At 34.3% G+C, this 20,735-nt stretch overlaps 1 protein-coding gene across 2 annotated transcripts; it reads right to left on the reverse strand.

The window, feature by feature from the left end:
• Positions 1–7,762: 7,762 nt before the first annotated feature.
• LOC133818924 (katanin p80 WD40 repeat-containing subunit B1 homolog KTN80.4-like) lies at positions 7,763–18,596 on the reverse strand. 2 transcript variants are annotated; one of them, XM_062252036.1, is made up of 19 exons: positions 18,313–18,596; positions 17,986–18,200; positions 17,687–17,817; positions 17,197–17,314; positions 16,811–17,037; positions 15,326–15,428; positions 13,899–13,969; positions 13,691–13,765; positions 13,473–13,616; positions 13,115–13,343; positions 12,420–12,938; positions 11,445–11,504; positions 11,271–11,368; positions 10,528–10,662; positions 10,231–10,305; positions 9,999–10,111; positions 9,555–9,671; positions 8,454–8,522; positions 7,763–8,346 (listed from the first exon to the last, which is right to left on the reverse strand). In XM_062252036.1, the coding sequence occupies exons 2-19, from the start codon at positions 18,011–18,013 to the stop codon at positions 8,283–8,285; spliced, it is 2,376 nt and encodes a 791-aa protein (XP_062108020.1). In that variant the 5' UTR covers positions 18,014–18,200; positions 18,313–18,596; the 3' UTR covers positions 7,763–8,282. The 2 variants fall into 2 exon arrangements, with proteins under 2 accessions (XP_062108020.1, XP_062108019.1); XM_062252035.1 differs by having other exon boundaries at positions 11,250–11,368; positions 18,313–18,594.
• Positions 18,597–20,735: the final 2,139 nt, after the last annotated feature.

A 20,735-nucleotide genomic window follows, 5' to 3' on the forward strand; every position in this document is an offset into this window, starting at 1 on the left:
CATATTGGGCATCCCCATAACCGCAGATAAAGTATCAACAATATTGATAGATTGTGAAGCTACTCTTGCTAGAGCATACAATAGTGTGTATAATGGAAAGTCTAGACATATAAGTCTTAGACATAAAATATGTGAGACAATTGATTCAACATGAAATCATATCTATCTTATATGTTAAGACTATTGAGAACTTAGCAAATCCATTTACAAAACCTCTTGTGAGATGGTTAGTAAGGTCTACATCTAGAAGAATAAAAGATTCACCAATGATGGCAACCCAACTCTGAACTTGCCAACATCAACGGCAAGAGTTGAAAGGGTAAAAAAAAGTCATTGATAAGTGGATCGTTTTCAATATTAAACAATTATGAGTCTCATCTAAGATTTTTAGTGTTGGCTGCTTTCGAGTAAGGGTTAAGCCTAGGGCTTTTAATGAAGTTCAGTTGAGGGCAACAAGCATCTCTAAAGGTAGTAAAGATGTTGTAAGAACTTCAAGTTGAATTTAGAGGCGGTGCAGCTTCTCATGGGAATCTGAGTTTTTCTCCAAAAAGTTCATGAATGGATGAGCACATGGCCATAATAGTATTAATCGACAAAAGTGGGAAAATGAATGATCAAGTAAAGGTGTGTAAGGTATCGTCGGTCTTATCATTGGAATACTTGGTTCAAGCTTTTAAGCAACCAATAATTTTGATAAGGCTTTTGTGGTAGTTTTACCAAGGTAAAGTTAAATCCAAAAGGCATTTATGCATCAATATTGTTTGAGTTAAAGGTGGAGGTTTGTATTTAACCAAGTGGAGGAATGTTAGGATTTGTTAAAAATACAAAGCCTAAGTGGTATTACATAAGTTAGGTGTAAAACCCTTAACAATTTCACATAATGGAGGTGTGCATTTGAGTTTGAATTGTAGACATTTAAAAATTATCTTTTAGGTCTAGAGTGGTACAATGAGGTATCTAAGCATCACCTAAAAGTTTGGAGTCATTTGGAAGTGTTTAAGGGAGATTTTGGGCACCCTAGGTAGTAGGGAGGATACATGCCGCAACCTAGGTGGCAACATGTCTCCACAAGCCTTAAGAGCCAAAATGAAACAGTGGACAAGCGACATGTCGCCTTGGGCTTTTCGAGAAAGTATATTTTTTGCTCTAAATGAGATGTTTAAGTGATCTAATCCTATTGGATTAGCCTAATGATGGTGCCTACACTATAAAATGGGTTTTTTTAGAGTTGTGAAACCTTGATCACACTTCTCAACTCTCTCTCTCTCTCTCTCTCTCTCTCTTTCTCTCTCTCTCTCTCTCTCTCTCTCTCTCTCTCTCTCTCCAAGACCACAAGTTTTCTCCAAGAAATTCATAATTCAAAAGATGTAAAGACCCAACTAATTTATAGACCTCAGACCTTTAAAACTACTAAGACATAACTACTATTTTTGGATATATACATAAAATAATAGAACGTTATTTATTAATACATAGAAAATCCAAAAATACGGGATCTCATTGTTCATACATAAAATAATAAAGAGAACAAAATATTTAATTAAAATTTGAAGATTCAAAGTACTAAGTGCGGAAATCATAAAGACATAATTTAAAAGACTCAAAAATAACAACGTCATCCTCGATCGATCCCATCGGTTCATTTCTTTAGTTCCTCACCCAATACACAAGCTAAAGCTGCCTCAGATCTCAACCGCCTTCCATGTTCATTTTCCTGCACAATGTAAATAAAAAGGAATGAATCTAATGCCCAGTAAGGAAAATCTACTAAAACATAAAACATAAAACATAAAATGGACTACAATATTAATGGTCATTAACTCATTACCGTAGTATGTGATAAAAATTGTTATAGTCCTCTTAACTACTATTTTAGAGGTAGGTTTAGACACAACTATAGTCTACGATAACAATAAAAATCTCGGGATTTGCTATCTAAGCAACCATATTTCTCAAGTGACTATAAAAAAAATCTTGGGATTTGCTATCTAAGCAACCATATTTCCCAAGTGACTAAAGACATAAGACATAAAAAAAACTTACAAACACATAGCACATAAAATCTAACTTATTTTCCTTACCAAAACCGAGATATTGGAGACAAGTGCGGGATCGAAAACTCCTATAACCAAACATTAAAAACAATAAGTTTCCTAGAGAAAAGAAGATGAAGAGAAGATCTAAACCATCAAAATAAAGACTTACCAAAAATCTTAAGTTTCAAAGAAATCGAGCACCTAACCAAAAGTCATTATAATGGAGGATTTGAACTAAAAGAAAAGAATAAGAAGAATATAAGTAGATTGGATTTGAGAATTAAGAGTACCTTAGATAGCTAGATCTTTGATCTATACCTCAAACACCAAAATCACACTATAGCTTACTTCCCAAGCGTTTAGAAAAGCTTAGATTTGAAAGTTTAACCCCAAAACCCTAGTGTTTCTCTCTAAAACAAAAATGGCAGCTTGGAGGCTCTGAGAAGTGTTTGAAAAATTATGCAAATGACTAAGTGAAGGGTCTTATTTATAGAGTTCAAGAAGTGAAACTAACTCCCATTAAAATGAATAAAAATGGCACTTTCTGCTCAACAAATGCCCAGAACTCGGTCAAAATCGTTTAAGAACAAGTCCAACCTGTTGAGGATTGATTCTAGCTTCGGATTCTACGGAGTTTCAAAATTGGCACACACAGCCGATATATCTCCCACTATAGGTAATATATCGCATGTCTTGATTTTTCGAGGCCCCATGGTTTCGATCATGCAAAGTCGACGTGTTTTTCCGTATTAGCATAGGCGATATATCACCCCTTATAGTTGCGATATATCGACTTACGCTTATGTACTAAATCATGTTTTTGCATGTTTTAAGCACACTTAAAGTTGTTTAAACCATTTTGACTGATTAATACGATATCCTAGCATCTGAGAGAAGGTTCTAGACTTCCTAAGCTTATCCTTGATTATTTTATTCATCTAAAATTCTTAATAAATATACATGTGACAATTGTCACATTCTTAATTATTCTATTTAAATCTTAGGCTATAATAAATAATATTTCTAGGACCAACTACATTAATTAAACCTTATGATAAAATTAATATTTCTAAACTATAGGCTAAACTTTTAAAATTCATAACTAGCTCTACGAGTTTCCAAATAATTCACGACTTGGACCAATATCACAAAAATTAAAATACTACAGCATAAGATACTACTATCTAACTAAGTAAAATTCTGAGGCACTACAAAAGACAAGCACATTCTTTATGAATTTTAAAAGCTTGTTCAATCTCACTTCCCTATTCTACTAGAGAATGCCTCAAGGATCCATGGAGGGCTAGGAAATAGAGAATTTGGATGATGATACATGATAACTCTAGGATTTAGAGTTATTTTTATAATCTTTGAACTTGCTTTTTGAGTTAAAAAGAGTAATGAAACCATGTTTAATGTGAATTTGTTAGTTTTTATCCTTATCTTCTAGGTATTGAGTCTATGTTAGAAGTCAGTCATGTTAATGTATTATTATTAAGTGTTTTATGTAATTTGGTGTTCTGTGTTCATCAGGAAAGGAAACTGAAAAATATAAAAGGGAAATTTTGGGAGAAAAAGGAAATGAGATCTGAACTGGGCGTGCTGCTATCTTGATGCTGTAAGCTAACCACATAGCATTCCAAGGGAAAAAGGCAAATGATGGGGAGAGAAGCCAGTTGGACTTATTGAATTACATCAGCGCCTATGTGGCAATTATTTTAATGGATTAAGTCAGCTGGGTGAGGTGGCGTGTGAAGGACAAAGTAGGAAATGACTTTCCTATTAGGGTAAAAGAAAGTACCCTAAAAAAGGAGAGAGGCAGCCGAAATAGAGGGGGACCCCATTCTTGGAAGGGAGCTGATTCTTAGCACCATTTGGAGAGAAAACAGAAGTACAGAGAAAGAAAAGCAGGAAAACAGAGAAGAATACAGAGGAGGAAGAGGACCACGAGCTGACAACTAGGGGGATTGAGCACAACAATTCCTTCTAACTTTTTCTTTCCCCTTCTTCATTTTGTATTGTATTTTCTCTCTATCTAAGTTGTGAACAAACTTCATGGATACTTTAATTGCTGCTGGTTTTGTACCTCTAATTTCAGACATGAACTAATCTTCTAAGGATTTGGGTGGTTATGAACCCTATATAATGAAGTAATATTTTGATGCATGGATGTAGTAATTGTGCCATTGTTCAATTAAGTGTTGTTAATGCTAACTGATTGTTGTTTACTGGCCATGAGTAACAATTAATTAGCTAGATCTAATTTTGGAAGGAATTAGGCTAGTTGAACCCACTTAATTGACACGAGAGAATTACCTTATTTTTTTAGGTAAATCTTAGTGGTAAAATAGGGATGTTTTGCTGCCTTGTGTAACATGAGATTTGGTGTTTAAATGACTGTGTACAACCTGATTTAATACAGGAATGTGTTGAGTTGAGTTGTCAACATTTATCAGTGGGTTTTGGAAAAAGCTTACTGGGCATTTGTGAAATCTGTTAACTCTGGGCTCGATTGCTGAATCTTTGCTATAACAACTGGAAAGAAATTATAGGGGGATTAACCACCCAAATCTACTTGTTCACATAGATTTCCTCTCAAACTAATTTCTCCTGTTTTTATTTTATTTTATTTTAATTGAAATTAAATATACACACTAAATTTCAGATTCATATCCCAATTATTCCTTTAATTTTGTTCTTATATTTTTAAATTGTTCTTAGTTGATTTTACAATAATTTAGTTTAAAATCCATGTGGAGACGATCTCACTTTACATTATATTACTTGTGCGGCTACGTATACTTGCGTATTTTAATTGCTATAATTTTCGCAACAATACATCTCTTGTATAAGCTTTGGTTTTGATTCTCCATCAACTTAGAAGATTCAAGTGGTATTCTACCTAGGGTTTGAAGTTTTCAAGAAAATCAACGGGTTTGTTCTACATTTAGGGTTTGCACTTTCCTTCTCCTATCTTTCTTTGGACTCTTTCAAGTGGAATTTCGAGTATATTTATTATATATTGGCAGTATAATTTCACTCTCCTCCAACAGTTCACCTCATTAGGGTGTACATAGGCAGTGCAAAACTATTGGTGAAAATCCTCAATGAAGTGGTCCTAAACTAGATGGAATTGGCTTGGAACTTCAAATACCATTACTTTGCTGCTCCAGATAATGTCGCAAGAAAGATTCTATGGCGGGCTTCTTTAGAAACCTTTTTGATATCAAAGTTGTTGACATGTTCGATGGGGCCTTGTTTCCCATCATAATTCGTCATCACCAGCATCTTGAAGTTAGACAGTAGCTCGACACTTGCAATTACAGCTACAAACGGGCTTGCTCGCTTTATCCTGTGGTCAGGTGCTCCTTATAGGTTTTTCCCTCCTAGATCTCTAACCGCCTAGTTCAACATGTTGATCTATTCCTGCATGGGGTTCAGTACGAGTCGTGCTACATTAGCTTCTTGTTGTACATCTTGACCACGTGCATGCTCAGGATCTCTGATAAGTTTGCCACATTCGCTTCTTCTCACATTTAGGTGCTCTTAGAGATCTGACCCTGCTCTGTTTGGCACCCTACCTCCTAGGTGATTGAACACGTCACTAGCCACCCCACTATCAACTTCATCATCTCTATGAGTCTAGCTAACAGACAATGAGTAGCTAAGTGAACGACCACTACCGTGTTTGATCGAATGTGGGTTATGATCTTCTACATTTCTCTTGTGAGCTGGAAAAACAACATGAACAGCAGGGTTCGATACTAGATGGTCGTGATTCATCTTTAGTGGGCAATCAATCCTACTTTTGGAGCGATTAGGATCATTGGCTCCCTCGTCGTCCCTATCATGTACCAGTTAATGTTGGTCATCATTGCAAACAGATATGTTTCAGGAGTTTCCCCTGTCGCATCCTCTACAAACAGTAGAGTTTTGTGGGCCTTCTGCAATGGGTTGTTGTGGTGTCAGAATGGACAACTCGTGACCAGCTCTTGCAAGCTGTAGAGCTGCTTCAAGAGTGAGTGTCGCCTCTCTTTGAAGTTATTCCATCTCCTATCCTTATGTTGTGAAAGCAACAATGGTAGCAACATTCTTGGCACATAATCACGTCAATTCTTCTTGTAATGCACCTATAGCCTCGTGCATTTCTAGTACTTCATTTTGGGGGTCATGCTCATCCCCAAGTCAACTTGAGGTTCTTCTAATGGGACATCTGGCGAGGGAATAATTCATGGAACAAGGGAATTTGTGTTTGCTCTTTTCGAAGCCATTAAGGAGAAAGACAATGAATGAATATTCCTTGAGTTTGACTATCAACAAAAGTATCAAAATGGTCACTCAAATTTTAGTCAACCACAAAATAAATGTGAAAGTCAAAAGTAGTTGCACCAAAACTCAAAGGTTATAAATGAAGACAGGGATTTTATGTGGTTACCCCAATAAATGACCTAAGTTCACAAGTATATGTTTTTATTTATGAACTCAACTACCCAAAAATCGAATGAATCTGAGTCAACTGAGTTTCTTAAAATTAGAGAGCTGAAATTATAATAGGAAGGTTTTTAGAGTGAATAGTGTGCCAAAAAAAATACGCTGATCCCCTCTCTTATTTATAGTGGATATTAGGGTTACATTAGAGACATGGCTATCTATAGTTAAATTCTTGAAAATGTGGGATTATAGATAAGCTTACGAATATATAGCTAAATTGTGCAATGAAGCTACAACAAGGCTATTTGCACAATATATACAAATAGAACTACAAAGCACGAACAACTAAACATGTGAACAGTTTCACTAATGTGTTACAGCATCTCGACGAACAAGTCTTTCAAAACCATATCATCCATTTTTTGCCAAACCATATTTTCTAAAAATTAGTATAACAGTTGTAATATATATATACTTGGTTCATCTTGTTTCAAATTTATATATTTATATACAATGGTAAATAAAGTTTATATTAACTAGTATAAAATCGGTTAAAATTATTTCGAAAGCTTCTATGCATCCTTTATTAAAATTGATAATATTTTCTAATACAATACATTGGGGAATTTATTTCAAATCAAGTTGAAAGCCAGTGTATATTGATCAAACATCAGATATATAGAAGTGTTTGGGTTAATATACTCTCTAAATAGATATTTTGGGACCTTTTTTTCATGTAAAGCCTAAAAATTAATTTTGATGGAACTAAATAGCTCGATTAATCATGTTTCATATGCTCTAACTACATGAACAAAACACGTGATCAAATATATATTACCATTTCAATCCTAACATTGCATGCATGTCTATTAAATATGAGATAATATTTATCCATTAAGTACTCTATTTCCATAATTTTATTTTAAATAAATAATAATAAATACATAGGAGATTAGTTAGTTATTCAATTGTATTTTGTACGTCACTTGCCAGTAATTTTGTTTTCCGATCTCATTCCACTAACTGATTGTTTTGATTTTCAATTTCTACGAATCTAGTGCAAAATTGACATTAAAAAATGAAATAGGATTAAAAACATACTAATATTTTCTATAATTACAGAGACAAAGTAAATCTCAAGAGTTCAATAAACTAATTAACCACACTAAAAGAATTTGGTACCCCCATGTATCATTAAGCATTCTAATATTACCCAACTGGCAACTGCAACACTAATAACTATCAATGTGAGAGGGATTGTAGCAAGAAAAATTTGAAAAATGTAGAACAGGACAGAACTGATGCCATATCAAAAGAATTTCATATTAGAAAAGCCACTACTCACAGGAAGGTGTGGAAAGACACCTGTTAATGATCACCAATCTTTTACACGAGTATTCAAAAATAATTGAATCAACATGAATGCAGCTACAGGTTATAATATGATGGCACATACTGATGTTGGGTTAGAGTGATATGGGGTGGTAGACTTCCCTCCTCCAAGTAGAACTGTATAATAGTGTTGCCAAAACTGCCCATACAACAGCAGGTAGAGCTAGAGCTTTCAAACATCCATCAGCCTTTTCTGTTTTAGTAAATGTAGTAGAATTATCTTGTAGTTCACCCCCACTAATCACGAATGTACAGACAGGACAGAGCCCGAGTCAGGACTAGACACGAACCAAAAGAATCTGAACCTTCAGGTGCTGCATTGAAGTGAGGTTTATAACTTAAAATGCATAAACTCCTCCTAGAGCAACATAACCTCTTACAGGCCAGAAAAACTTGAACACATCCACTTGCCAATATTGTTGGTCATGAAACTTCCTGAAGAGCTAGATTTAACTCCTGCGCCGATTTCGCAATTGATCCCCCTCTTCTACAAATAAATAAGTGAATAGAAAGAAACCAGTGTCAAACATAATAGGTTCAAATAAAACAACAAGAAGAATCCAAGCAAACTAAAGCAGTTTTTAAGAGAAATACCTGGAGAGGGAAGGTAGACAGCGTTTAACCTTTTCAAGCTCCACAAAACAAGTGTTGCAACGCTCCAACCTGCAGGACTCAATGAATTTAGTATCTCCCAGCTTGGAACTTAACTCTATATGTAAATTATATTATTCTGCCTTGTCGTTTAGAGATTATCAACATTATTAAAACTGTAGCGAATGTTTATTATTCAGAATTCAGTTTAACTTCAAATGGGACCAAGTAAAATGAATAGAATTCCAAGATTATCCTTGAAGCCTTTTGGTTACATACATAGGACATTAAGAATAAATATAAGAACACACAAAATATCTACTATGGTAGAAGTAGGCAGAGAGGAGAGGAAAAAATGTGGGGCATGGCACAAAAGGCCACCTGCACAGTATACCCTCGTGATTAGGGTGAAGAACCAGGTCCAAGATGGGGTCTAGACCATCTTTTGGGAAAATATGAATGCTGTGGAAAATCTCTTCATACGAATTGGATTAGACAGAGAAGGAATACTAATTGCCATCAGTTGAATTCATACTTAAAAAATTTCTTTATATTTTTATGCACTAATAATAGAGCAAAGTTTCTTTTTCCCCTTCTTCTGGGGGGTTGAGTCTGCTACCAAAGACCCTCATGTACACCTTTGTTGAAGGTTCAGGTTCTGGAGAGACCCACACCCACTTGAGGAAAACGAGATTTGAGGATCCATTACAAAGAATTCATGGAGGAAGGTAAGGTAAGGTTTGAGGGAACTTGATTGAATAGAGTTCATGGAGAAATGATAACTATAAGAGAGACTGAACGGAATGGAGGAAACACAAAATGGAAATTACATTTTTTTTTTTATAATATTTGATATATTAGTTATTGATTTTCTAATTTATCATTTCTTCATTTATTTAATTCATAGGTAACATCCTACAAGGGTATTTAAACGGATCTCCTCAGTTTGTGGATTGAATAAAGGTAAAAAATTGTATTAATTTTAAAATTGAAAGGACATTGTTGATATATACAAAATGAAAGGTACAAATTGGACAATACAAACTAGAAATTATCCCTTCTAAAAATCAAAACTAGAGAAAAGGTGGAATTCAGTCAACACACCTTTGTTCTGCCTCAATATCCACACCAACAGACGAAGATGCTGATATTGCAGAATAGATCATTGAACCAAATATTCTGACCAGCTTGAGCAGCATTTCCAAAGAGATCCCTATATGTCTATATATGTTCATTCTGTTAAATACTGATCAAACAGTCTGATAATTGTAGATGTAAAACAAGATCAACCAAAAATAAATAAATATATAATTCTGACATAGAGAAGCTTATAGAAACAAACTTGAGGTCTCTCGTACTAGAAACAAAGGAAAATGAGAAGAAAGATATGATAAACCAAGAACGAGCAAAGAGCAGTCAAACAACCTTATAGTCCCAATAAAGCATTAAACCGGTCCTTAAAGCATATATAGGGAAACAAGCTTGATGAAATTGTACTTAAGCAACATAACAAATATGTAACAAAGTCAACAAACATAAGTATTCTACCTATCCATGTTACTTTCTAGAAGGCCAGAGAGAAGTGGCAGAAGACAAGTGCAAATATCCAGTGTGACAATGTCAATTTTCTCGGCCATAACACCAACTACATCAGCAACAACCTGAATTAACAACATGAACAACCCAAATCAGAGAATAATGTTTGTTCAAGACTCAGACCAAGTCAGAAAATAAAGACGAAGATAAAATAACATATAGGCCATTATCACACAATACTTACAGCATGATCAGCCATCTTTTCCATTGCATTAATCACCCCCTTCACATCATGCCTTTCCCAGTATCTGTAGATTCCCTGAAAAGTTATGCCACAGTACAGCACTTTGTTATTTTATTTTATTACTATTCATTAACTAAATAAATACTGGTATTCGTTAGTAATAGTAACTGAAATTGTTTTCTGAAGTCAAATTAACATTGTGACATTCTGCCATCAAAAACCATGTGAAGCAACACCCAACAAAAATTGTGCAAAAAACATCAATATGCGATAAACAAGTAGCAGTAGAAAGATCACCTGTAACTTAGAAGAACGAGACTGCATAGAGCTCACAAATTGGGAATGTTGTTCCATGACATCCGCAATGGCATCCTCATCGGTGGCAGGCACCGACTCTTTTTCAATAGGTGGAGGATATCCTCTCTGCTTGGACTTCAGTCATGTAAAAGAAAAAAAACTCACTTAGAAGCCAAAAATGAGCTAAGCAAATCCAAATTATAATTTGGCAGTGAAAAACTATGGCCGGCATACAGAAACAAAACAATGTCTACCATATAATTAGACCTCAAGTTCAATTAGTTTCCAATCTCATTTATATACCATGAGAAAAAGAACCTTCCAAAGGAGCACTACATGTGTTTTGTGTGTAACGTGTGTCTTCACATTTTGTGTGTTACAAAGTGAATGATAACTTTTTCCCATTACCTAAACCATCACCAACCCTCATAAAGGCAAGACTTTCCAATTTTAATTTTGATAAGAGACAAAACAGGCAATATTTGATACAAGGCCTTTAAATTCAATGTAGAGTGACTACTTTTTCAACTAAACAAGCTAGCATCTTTAGCCACTAGGTTTAAATGATGCTGAATTTCTGAATTTCATTCCTTAAAAGAACTTAATAATAGGTGCAAGCAACAAAAACTGGAGCTAGTGCCTTCAACCAAAGTACAATGCTTGTCAAATCACAAATGTCGAAAGAAAGATTCAACATAAAGTCAAAACAAATCAAAACTCACATTCGAAGGGAGCATGCTTACGGTGGATACTGCCCCAGAGGAAATACTGGAAGTAGGTCCCTCAAAATTTGAAAATCTATCTCTTTTCTCCCAATTTACCGCTATAGACCTGGCCCTTCCTAGAATTACCTCAAAGAAGTTAGTTTAATACTTATTTGAATTGCAAAAAGATATCAACAATGGACATAAAGCTACCTGATCTTAGACCTCCAACGGAGCATGTATCTCTGTTCAACTTGTGCCCTCGAGTTTCATCTAGAAAAAAATAATAATAATGATAAAAAAAAAAGATGTATAATGTATTTATTAAGTCAATAGTATACCCTAGCTCATGTACTTAAAAAAGCAGAAATTATTTATAAACACAGTGTACAGATCAACTAAGCATAGGATTGGTTAGTAGATTATAACTACTTGGGCACGCTCCTCCCATTGGCAAGTCTTAGTGATTTCTACTTATGTAGCTGAAATAATGATATATCAGAGCTAGCACCCTCTAATGGGACCAACATCATGAAATGGGCGACATGAGAAAAGCCCAGAGTGGGCCACCGTGGGCATCAACACATCAAGGGAAGGGCAACCTGGAGAAAAGCACAGAGTGGGCATCAACTATAAAGGAGGGTATCAATTAAGTATGGGATTAGTTAATGGTCTATAACCACTTGGGAGGGAGCTCTACCTACGTGGCTGTAACATAGAGCTAGGCAGATAGAATTAGAAAGACAAACATCATTGAGAAAAGTGTATGAAACAGGAAGTACATAAAATGACAGTTCAAATGTTTCCAACTTGTACAAGAACAATTATTTTTTATATTTGATAAAAAAAATTAAAAAAATAATTTTGATAGCAGGGATAACTTTGGTAGCAGGGCTTCCATCTTAATTGTGTGGATAAGTTGTTCCTGGTGTAATTGGTCTCTATCTACTTATATTTTCCATGCTTCAAGGGCGGACACTAACCTGACTTTCGTACGAACAAAGGTAGATGTCATTCAAGAAAGTAGAAGGATTTAAGATTCTTGAGTTGATAAGAATAAATCTAATGATCGTTTAAGTTAGGATTGTTATTATCAATTAATACAGAAAAATAAAATAGGAATCTTTTTATCAATCATTATAGAAAAACTAAGGTAGAAGAATAAACTTTCTGAAATTAAATCCTTACAATTGTCAGGCTGACAGCTAGCACTTGGCTCTGTCATTGAACTCATTTCATGTTTTCCTGATCCAATGCCTCTGTCATCCTTTGCATTCTTTTCAGAAGATATTCCTTGGGTTGAGCTTGTAACTCTGGATAAAATATTCCTCTGGCTCTCAGCAACATTAAATTCAGCACCCTTGGAAGCAGTGGATTCGGCAACTACAGATACAGTCTGTTTATCATCTTCTTCTCTGACAGTGGGAAACCTTCGGAACTCTGTTGCCTTTGACTGTAAAGAGAAAGGCATCGTCCTTCCAGCTAAGCCAAGCTCTTTTTTTGGTTCAACAGCCATATCTGTTCTTGGCACGATAACAGGTATGACTTCTGATTTGTTAAAAGTTGAAACATTAGCTGTTGAGTGGACCTTCATAGAATTTCTCTTTGTGGTTGTTGCACTAGGAGCAGCTGTTGAGCTAGGGGGAATTTTTTTTGGACTGGAGCTCAAACTTATCCTTTGGGGAGTTCCAGGTGCATTACCAGTGGCTTCATTCGGGATGGCCGTGACAGAAAGACAATAAAATATCAGGAAAACTAACAAAAGAAACACAAACAAGCCAAAAGAAAAGAACTCGCAGGAACTCCAGCACCTTATTACCAAACAACAAAATACACAATCAACAAAGAGAGAAGGAGAAGAATGGGGTTCAACATTTACTTACATGCCAAAACTTTTGTTTCCTTAGCGTCAGAATTTTGAGAAACTGACAATCTACCGAGTGATTTCGTTTCCTTAGCTAGAGGATCTGAACTTTGGGAAACAGACAATCTGCCCAAACTAGTCTTTGAAGTGTTCTCACTTAGTACTGACAGATTGCTGCCATTTGATGATTTAGACTCTGAATGACCATTCAATCTACTAGCAGTACCAACTGCATATGGCTCTATCCGCTGTACAAGAGGAACTTGTAAGTGATATATCAGCTTCACATTAAGATTAACACGTAGAAGCTAGAAAAGAATAAACAGAGGGGATAGGGAAAAGATTATCTCAAACTAGAAAAAGAGAATGAAACATACCGAAATGTCTACGACCCATACTCCAACACAACTCTGATTGAATGAGCAGCCGAGAAGCTTCCCCTCATGAACATTAAGATCTGATAACTTAGACCATCCCACATCCACACCATCATGGCATCTAATTGGCTCCCATGAAAAAACCTATAAAGTAATAACAATCTAAGTGAGCATAGACTTATTGTACCAATCATTATGTAGTAGCCAGAAGCTCGCACCTTCAAACTTTCATGCAGTCCACATAGTAGGGTTCTTCCATCAGGATTAAAAGTCAAACACCTCACTCCACTAGTCTGATATAGAAGAAAATGATTCAGATAAGTTCCCTTCATGAGAAGAAAATCATAATTCACTTTGAAATTTCAAACTTCAATTTATTCTATAGCCAAGACTAAGTGACATTATTTCTTAGAAACTTAAAAGTACCTCAGGTCCACCTGAGCCAATTAGCTCAAAAGTTTCAAGGTCCCAAAATTTAACTGTCCTATCCGCTGAACCTGAGAAGAAAAGGAAAAATATTTAGCATGAATAAAACAGCAGTCACACTGCTACACGTTACCAGCACACTTACTCTCATACTTGAATTCACAACTGTTCTAGTGGATCAGCGATTTGCTATCAAAAGATTACTGGTATGTAGATAGAGAAATTTCCTTTTTTATTGTAATATCAGACTATCAAAAACCCACCCCGCTTCCAGAGAAATTGGTAGCCAGATATTGAGAGGGTTTTATAAGGAGGCTGCAGTAAGAATAAAAACCCCAAACAGTAGGTTGAAAATCATTAAAAGCATCAATCCTAGCTTGTCTACCAACTGTATGTCCCTGTTTTACTATTGTGCTTTCCAAGCTAAATGCTGGGAGAATATTTGGTGTAGCTTCTCTCTATGGATGTAAATAAGGACAAGGCATTAGGGGGTGTTGGGAACAATAGATAAGGTGGTTTGAAAGTTGAAACTCGAGGGAGTCAACCAAGCCTTACAGGGTAAGCAGTTATGGACCTTTGGGTGAAGAGAGACAACATATAGAGGAGGCTCATGATCAAGAATTTGGGTATGATAACTGGGATTAGTGTTCAAGGAAAAAAAATGGATTAGTACAAAATAACATAAGAATAGTCCAAGCTGGGATTAGTGTTAAATGGAATCTCCAAGCTTGTCAAATTTAATATGGGACAAGGTAGAATAGTCCAATTACAGGTAAAAGCTGGTGCATGCCCTCTTTTCCCTTTCCCGCAATATTTTCAGATTGATTATGACAAGCAATTTTTGTTGCTGCTTGTTTTATCTGACATAGCTACAGAAAGTTGATACTAAGCTGGTAAATGGCAGACATGTCGGTTTACCACATTTCCTTACACTAAGAAGTAACTAGTAAAATATAGGCATGAACTTTGTCGGAGTATATTGGATTGTTTTCCAGACCAGTAGAAGAAACATTTCATGCTCAGAACAGAGTGTCGAACAGGATTCAGAATGAACAGTGGAAGTAATGGGAAAGAGAAAAATAAGAAGTTCGAAGAAGTAGAAATGAAGCTTAAATTTGCAGCTTGGTAATGGTGAGCTTCAAGGCTCTCGTTTGTATAGGACGAGGCTCATGTTTTAGTTGAGCAAGTTAGTTCTTTCAGTTTAACTTAACCGGTGGTTCTGTTCCTTTCTTCCTTTTTGTAAACAAGGTTGACTTAAGTAGCGCTTTTGATTGATACATCAAATGAAAACAATCAATAACCTATACGTGTTTATAAAGTGAAATCAACATTTAAGAATTCATTGATCATACTCATTTTAAGTTAGTGGGAACAGAGAAATGACTGAATAATACAAATCTAATAGCTCAAATGAAAAAATAGCTAACCAGTTGCGAGCAGAAACTCGTGGGGATGAAAATCTATGCACTGAACCTGGCCCTCATGATACTTGAAATCATGCAAAAGCTTCCCAGCAGTAAGATCCCACAACTGTTACATAGTGAACAATATAGTGTTGTCAATGAAAATGAAGCTAAAAATAATCAACTTAATTCTTCTTAGACCTATTTTTTTGGCTATTAATTTAATGTTTGAATTGTTACATACACGTGTATGTTCGCAGTTATGCAATACAGCACACATAAGAAAATTGTTTTTATCCATGTAATAACGTTGACAGAGCGGATCATATATATGCCAAAACTAACTCTTTTCATACCATCAAATTTAAACAAGTCAATCCAGACACAGCACAGCAAGAAGAGATGTGATGTGAATCAGTTTTTAAATCGAAAAAGTCATTAAATAAATAAAAAACGACATCACTTCTACAGAGAGAAAATACAAAATTCTACCTACCTTTAACTTGTGGCACTCTGGGATTAAAATTTGGAAACTTAGAAATAAATCTTGGCATTTGTGTAGAAGGTTAGATTTCCAAAATCAACTATAAGCTCAAAAGTTGAAACATATGTTTATTGACAGTCTTGGCAGCAAATAAACTTTTGTGCTTTCAAGGCTTTTAGAGCTTCTTGACAAGGGTTAAAGGATTTTAATGTACACAAAGGGTTCGACAGTTTTTAAATCATAAGAAATAATTCTTAAAGCTACTATAAGTTTCTGTCTCTCCCTGTATGCAGCAAAAAACTTAATAGTGCAGATACACTTCAAAATATAAACGTCTTGAACATCTAGAACTAAGGATTCAAATAAAAGCAAGATTTAACCCTAAACTTCTCACTATGTAAACTTCAAAACAAAATGAGAACTCTGATGTGGAATAAGATACTACATATTTGGGACTTCATCATATTTTATTAATAAAAATTATCGAAAGTTTATATTGCGAATATTTAAAGTTTATCTTTTTTATAGTTGAATTTGGACTCACATATGTCTCGTCTCATTGACACTCATTTATGATACTACAGGCTTATTCAGAAAATCGCTCTCTTTTTTCTTCTCTTTGTTACTCTTTTTCGTTTTCTTCTATATGTTCCTACAGCACAGTAATACAAAATCAGACAGGCGCCTTGTGAAGAAATTTTCAAATTTAAAAGCATACAGGCTCTTCATATCTTCTGCTACATGAAACCAACAAAATACACATACAAACACAGTAAGCATGAATATAAGGACTGTCCAGAGTCCAGACAACAAATCAAGTACCTTAACTTAATGATATTTCAACCAGTCAAAACCTTTATTACACTAGAAACTGAATTTTTTAATATAACCTTAAGCACTAGTAGTGGATAGTACAATACAATCACCCAGTGGATAGTACAATACAATCACCCAGGATGAAACAAAATGCCCTTAGTTTTGCGCATTTTTTTAAAACAAAAAAATAAAAGGAAAGCGACTCTAACCTTTACAGTGTTGTCCTCTCCACCAGATACAACCCAACGGCCATCTGGGGTAAATCTGATGGCATTGACTCCTCTGGTGTGGCCCTTGTAAGTGTGGATGCACCCCTTCTTTCTGATATCCCATATCTTGAGATTTGTATCCAAAGAACCAGATGCAAAAAACTCTCCAAAAGGATGGAAGTCCACAGATATACAATTGGATCTGTGACCAGTAAGTGTTCGAACAACTATACAAAAAATAGCATTGCATGAGAAAGTTTTCCAATGATTAAACGATAGCATAACACGGCTACAAAATTAGCCTGCTTGACTTGGTCTTTAAAAAGTTTTCAACTACTTATATACTCATGCAGTTAAAGGAACGCAATGTAGAACCAAAAGCATACTCTTTGCCTCCTCTAAGTCCCAAAGCTTGATTGTACCACTTGCAGCTCCTGCAGCTACTAACACCTCTGAGGAGTCAAAGCTGACTGAATCAATGCCACTGGTATGTCCAGACAAACTCTGGAAACAAAAGTGCAGTAGCCAGCAATTAGAACAAACAAGAAGATATCTTTTATCCCAGGAAAGAAAGCTACATTGCCATAAATTTCGACCAGTTTTATTTTAAACGCTACTAAACCGTGAAGCTGGTTTGACACTTGAGGGAGCCAAATTTCTCCAAATCCCAATACTAATATGGTAGCACCGTTCACACTTTATTCATCATTAACACTAAAAGGTCACTATCCCAAATAAATTGTTCTTTTAAAAATGAATAAGTAATAAGCCAACAGAGAAAATATAATGAATAAATCCACACTGAGAATCACAACACAAGACAAAAACAAATATATAACCAGAGGAAATTAAGAGGGCAAAGAAAAAGAAGCGTACCAGAATGGCATTGGGTTTTCCAATGGCCCAAAGATTGACCTTGTGATCTTCTCCACCGGTGACAAGAACCCTAGAAGATTTTCTGCCTATCTTGAGGCAGTTGACAGCAGCAGAATGAGCTACAAACTCCTCTGTTAGCAAATTTACTCTGGTTAAGGCTAACAAACTCCATTATAGAGCTGACAAGTGGAACAGATCAAGAAAATGTGAGCAAAATCTCATGACCCAACAAAAAAACAAACAAAACCCAAAATAGAAAAATTAACGAACAAATGGGAAAAACAATAGGAGAAGGATACGGAGCTTGTAAGCGCGCTTGGTAGTCATGACTACCAAAACAATAGAAAATGAAAAACCCCAGTTCAAAAAATCGTGAACAAAACCCTAATGGGATCAACAAAAAATCTCAAAGGCAGCACCAAAGTATTTCCCAAAATTTCAAATCCAATCTGGCAATGAGCGCCTCATTCTCCTTCCCTCCAGATCTCAACGAACCCACTTCGTATCTCCGTTCCTATTTCCCAATAAAATAACAAGAACAGAAAACAGAAATGGAAGAAGAAAAATTTCTAGTGTCAGATTAGATCAGAGAGAAAGTGGGAAGAAAAAAGAGTAAGAAAGCGAACCTTAAAGGCACATTTGTTCGAATGATAGTAGTTTTGAGAGATGGGTAAGTTTGGTTCAACTTCAACCTGCTTTGCTTTAGATTTCTCTCTCTCTCGAAGGCCTTGTTCTTGTTCTTCTTCTTCCTCCGCACTCAAATATTTTTTTTTTATTTTTTTTTTTTTGCCTTTTGGTTGTTTATGTTTATGGTAATAAAAGTTTAAATTCAAATGTTGTAGAGAGAGAGAGAGAGAGAGAGACTAATACAGTAGCACAACTATGAAATAGCAAACAAGACAGTGCACTAGAAGAATATATTTTTACGAAGAAGGAAATATATAACATAATATTAACAAATAAATAATAAGAAAAATATTGTCAAAAAAAACATATAATATTTAGATAAAATTTATGAGGGAAGAAAAAAATAAAAAATAGAAATATATGGCGAGAGTTGGCAAGATTGAGTTTTAAATGAAACAAATGGTTTTTGAAGACTACTTTCACATTTTGTTTTGAGTCCCTTTTCTCATAACTCCTTATTGCTTTATTTTATATTCTTAGTTTCTTTTTTTGTTTATATTTTATTAAATATAACCCTTTTTGAACAATAACGTTGTTTTTATGTATTTGAATTGAACAATAACGTTGGTAATAATCTTTTTCAGATAAGATTTGAAATAACATTTAATGCTTTTACTTTAAAAAATATATCCCTTCAAAGTCACCACTGAACATATTGTTTCCTAAAGAAATGGTCTTACTTCACAACCTAAAACATTTAAAAAATAAACAAAATGTTAAAAAGTTCACAAAGGTTTAAAATATATAAATAGGTCACGTTATTATTATTATTAATAGGTCACATTATTATTATTTAATTATATTACGATTCCCTTTGCTACATTTTATAATTTCCATGTTGTTGTTAACCCTTAATTGGATCAAAATGTTAATTATTATTATTATTAAGATATTTCCTTTTTGTTTGTAGTATCAATCTACAAATAAGCGCTACTAATTATTAAATGTTAAAACTTGGATATTGTAAACACGAAAATTATTTATAATAAAATAATTTATAAAAGCAACACGTAAAATAAGTTGTCAACTCCACTTTGTTGAGGATATCCTTAGAAAGTATGACAATAACAAGCATTCCAAAGTTTATTATTTTAAAATAAATAAATAGTGTTGCTTAGTCAAGTCACATTTAGAATACTTCAAAATTAAAATAGCTGTTTTTAAAAATTATACATATGATAAAATATATGTTTGATGAAAATACTATTGGACTAAGATTCTTGACTTTAATTGAATATTCTTTTGAAGATATAAAGAACAAAAAGAAATAAGTAGTGGATGTAAACTAAGAAATTTTTAGTTGGAGAAATTTTGTTAGGGACTGCTTGTTATTCCATTAATAAAAAAGTATTGAAAATATAAATTTTGGTAGATTATATAACAATTTTAAAATGAATGTTCTTATAAAAAAAAAAATAAAGATCTTATTTATATGTAATATTATTTAATTGTAGGCAAAAGATAAGGGAGGTTGTGAGAATGGATTAGGTAGGTCTCTTCTCCCTCTTCCTCAAATCAAAAATTGAATGGACAACCCAACAATACCCCTAACCACACAACATCTCACTCACCATTTCTCCCACCTTCTTTACCTTTTCAATTCTTTTGTTTATAACAAATATTAGAAATATACATATATTAATAAATTCATAAATAATTGATACGTCTAAATTCTATAATTATGTTGATTTTCTCCTTTTTCATTTCTCATTATAATGGGGTTCCACCATACAATACAATAATACAAAAAAGAAAAAACTTTATTTTGAAGGGTTAAAAGGTAAGAATTTGCATTTGAATAACTAATAATGTTCATACTTTTAGCCAATAAAATTAAATGAATAAGAAGAAGAAGGCATATTGAAGAAGCACCACGTTGACTCTCTTGATGATTGCCCAAATTCCCTCCTTTCTTTATTTCTTTCCACAACCTCCCACTACTGCTCAATCATGAATCCATACTTTATGCTTTATTCTATCTAATGATTTTTCTTCTTCTTCTTTTTTTTTTCTAATTTTGTTACAAAAATATACATACAATTTTGTGGATCGAAATATTTAGTCATTTATAGTACTACCCCAATATAGAAACAAGACATTTATTCCTAAGCCACATGTGTGTTGTGTAAATTTTACTTGGAGGATAGAATTCAAGTGTACGTGTAAGAAATGTGCATGTGCAATGCATTGAATGAAAATGTAGTATAACATTCTTTTAAACCAACCTGTTTCCTATGTTTCTAAGTTTTTTTTAATGCTTTTCTTTCAAATAATTATTAATAAATAAATAATGTTACTCCCACTTGGTAAATTAAATATACATGTGGAGTTTCTTGAGGTTGAGGATTAGCCTAGATGGGTC

This window comes from Humulus lupulus, chromosome 2 (genome assembly GCF_963169125.1).
Source record: "Humulus lupulus chromosome 2, drHumLupu1.1, whole genome shotgun sequence".
Lineage (NCBI taxonomy): Eukaryota > Viridiplantae > Streptophyta > Magnoliopsida > Rosales > Cannabaceae > Humulus > Humulus lupulus.

Bases quoted from the DNA above. Each gene is read 5' to 3' on its own strand.
- LOC133818924 (XM_062252035.1), bottom strand. From the start codon at position 18,013: ATGACTACCAAGCGCGCTTACAAGCTCC. The intron at 15,429-16,810 runs GTTAGAGTCGCT...ACTATGTAACAG, and splicing joins GAGAGGACAACACTGTAAAG to TTGTGGGATCTTACTGCTGG. The intron at 10,112-10,230 runs GTAAGTATTGTG...TTGTTAATTCAG, and splicing joins AAAAGATGGCTGATCATGCT to GTTGTTGCTGATGTAGTTGG.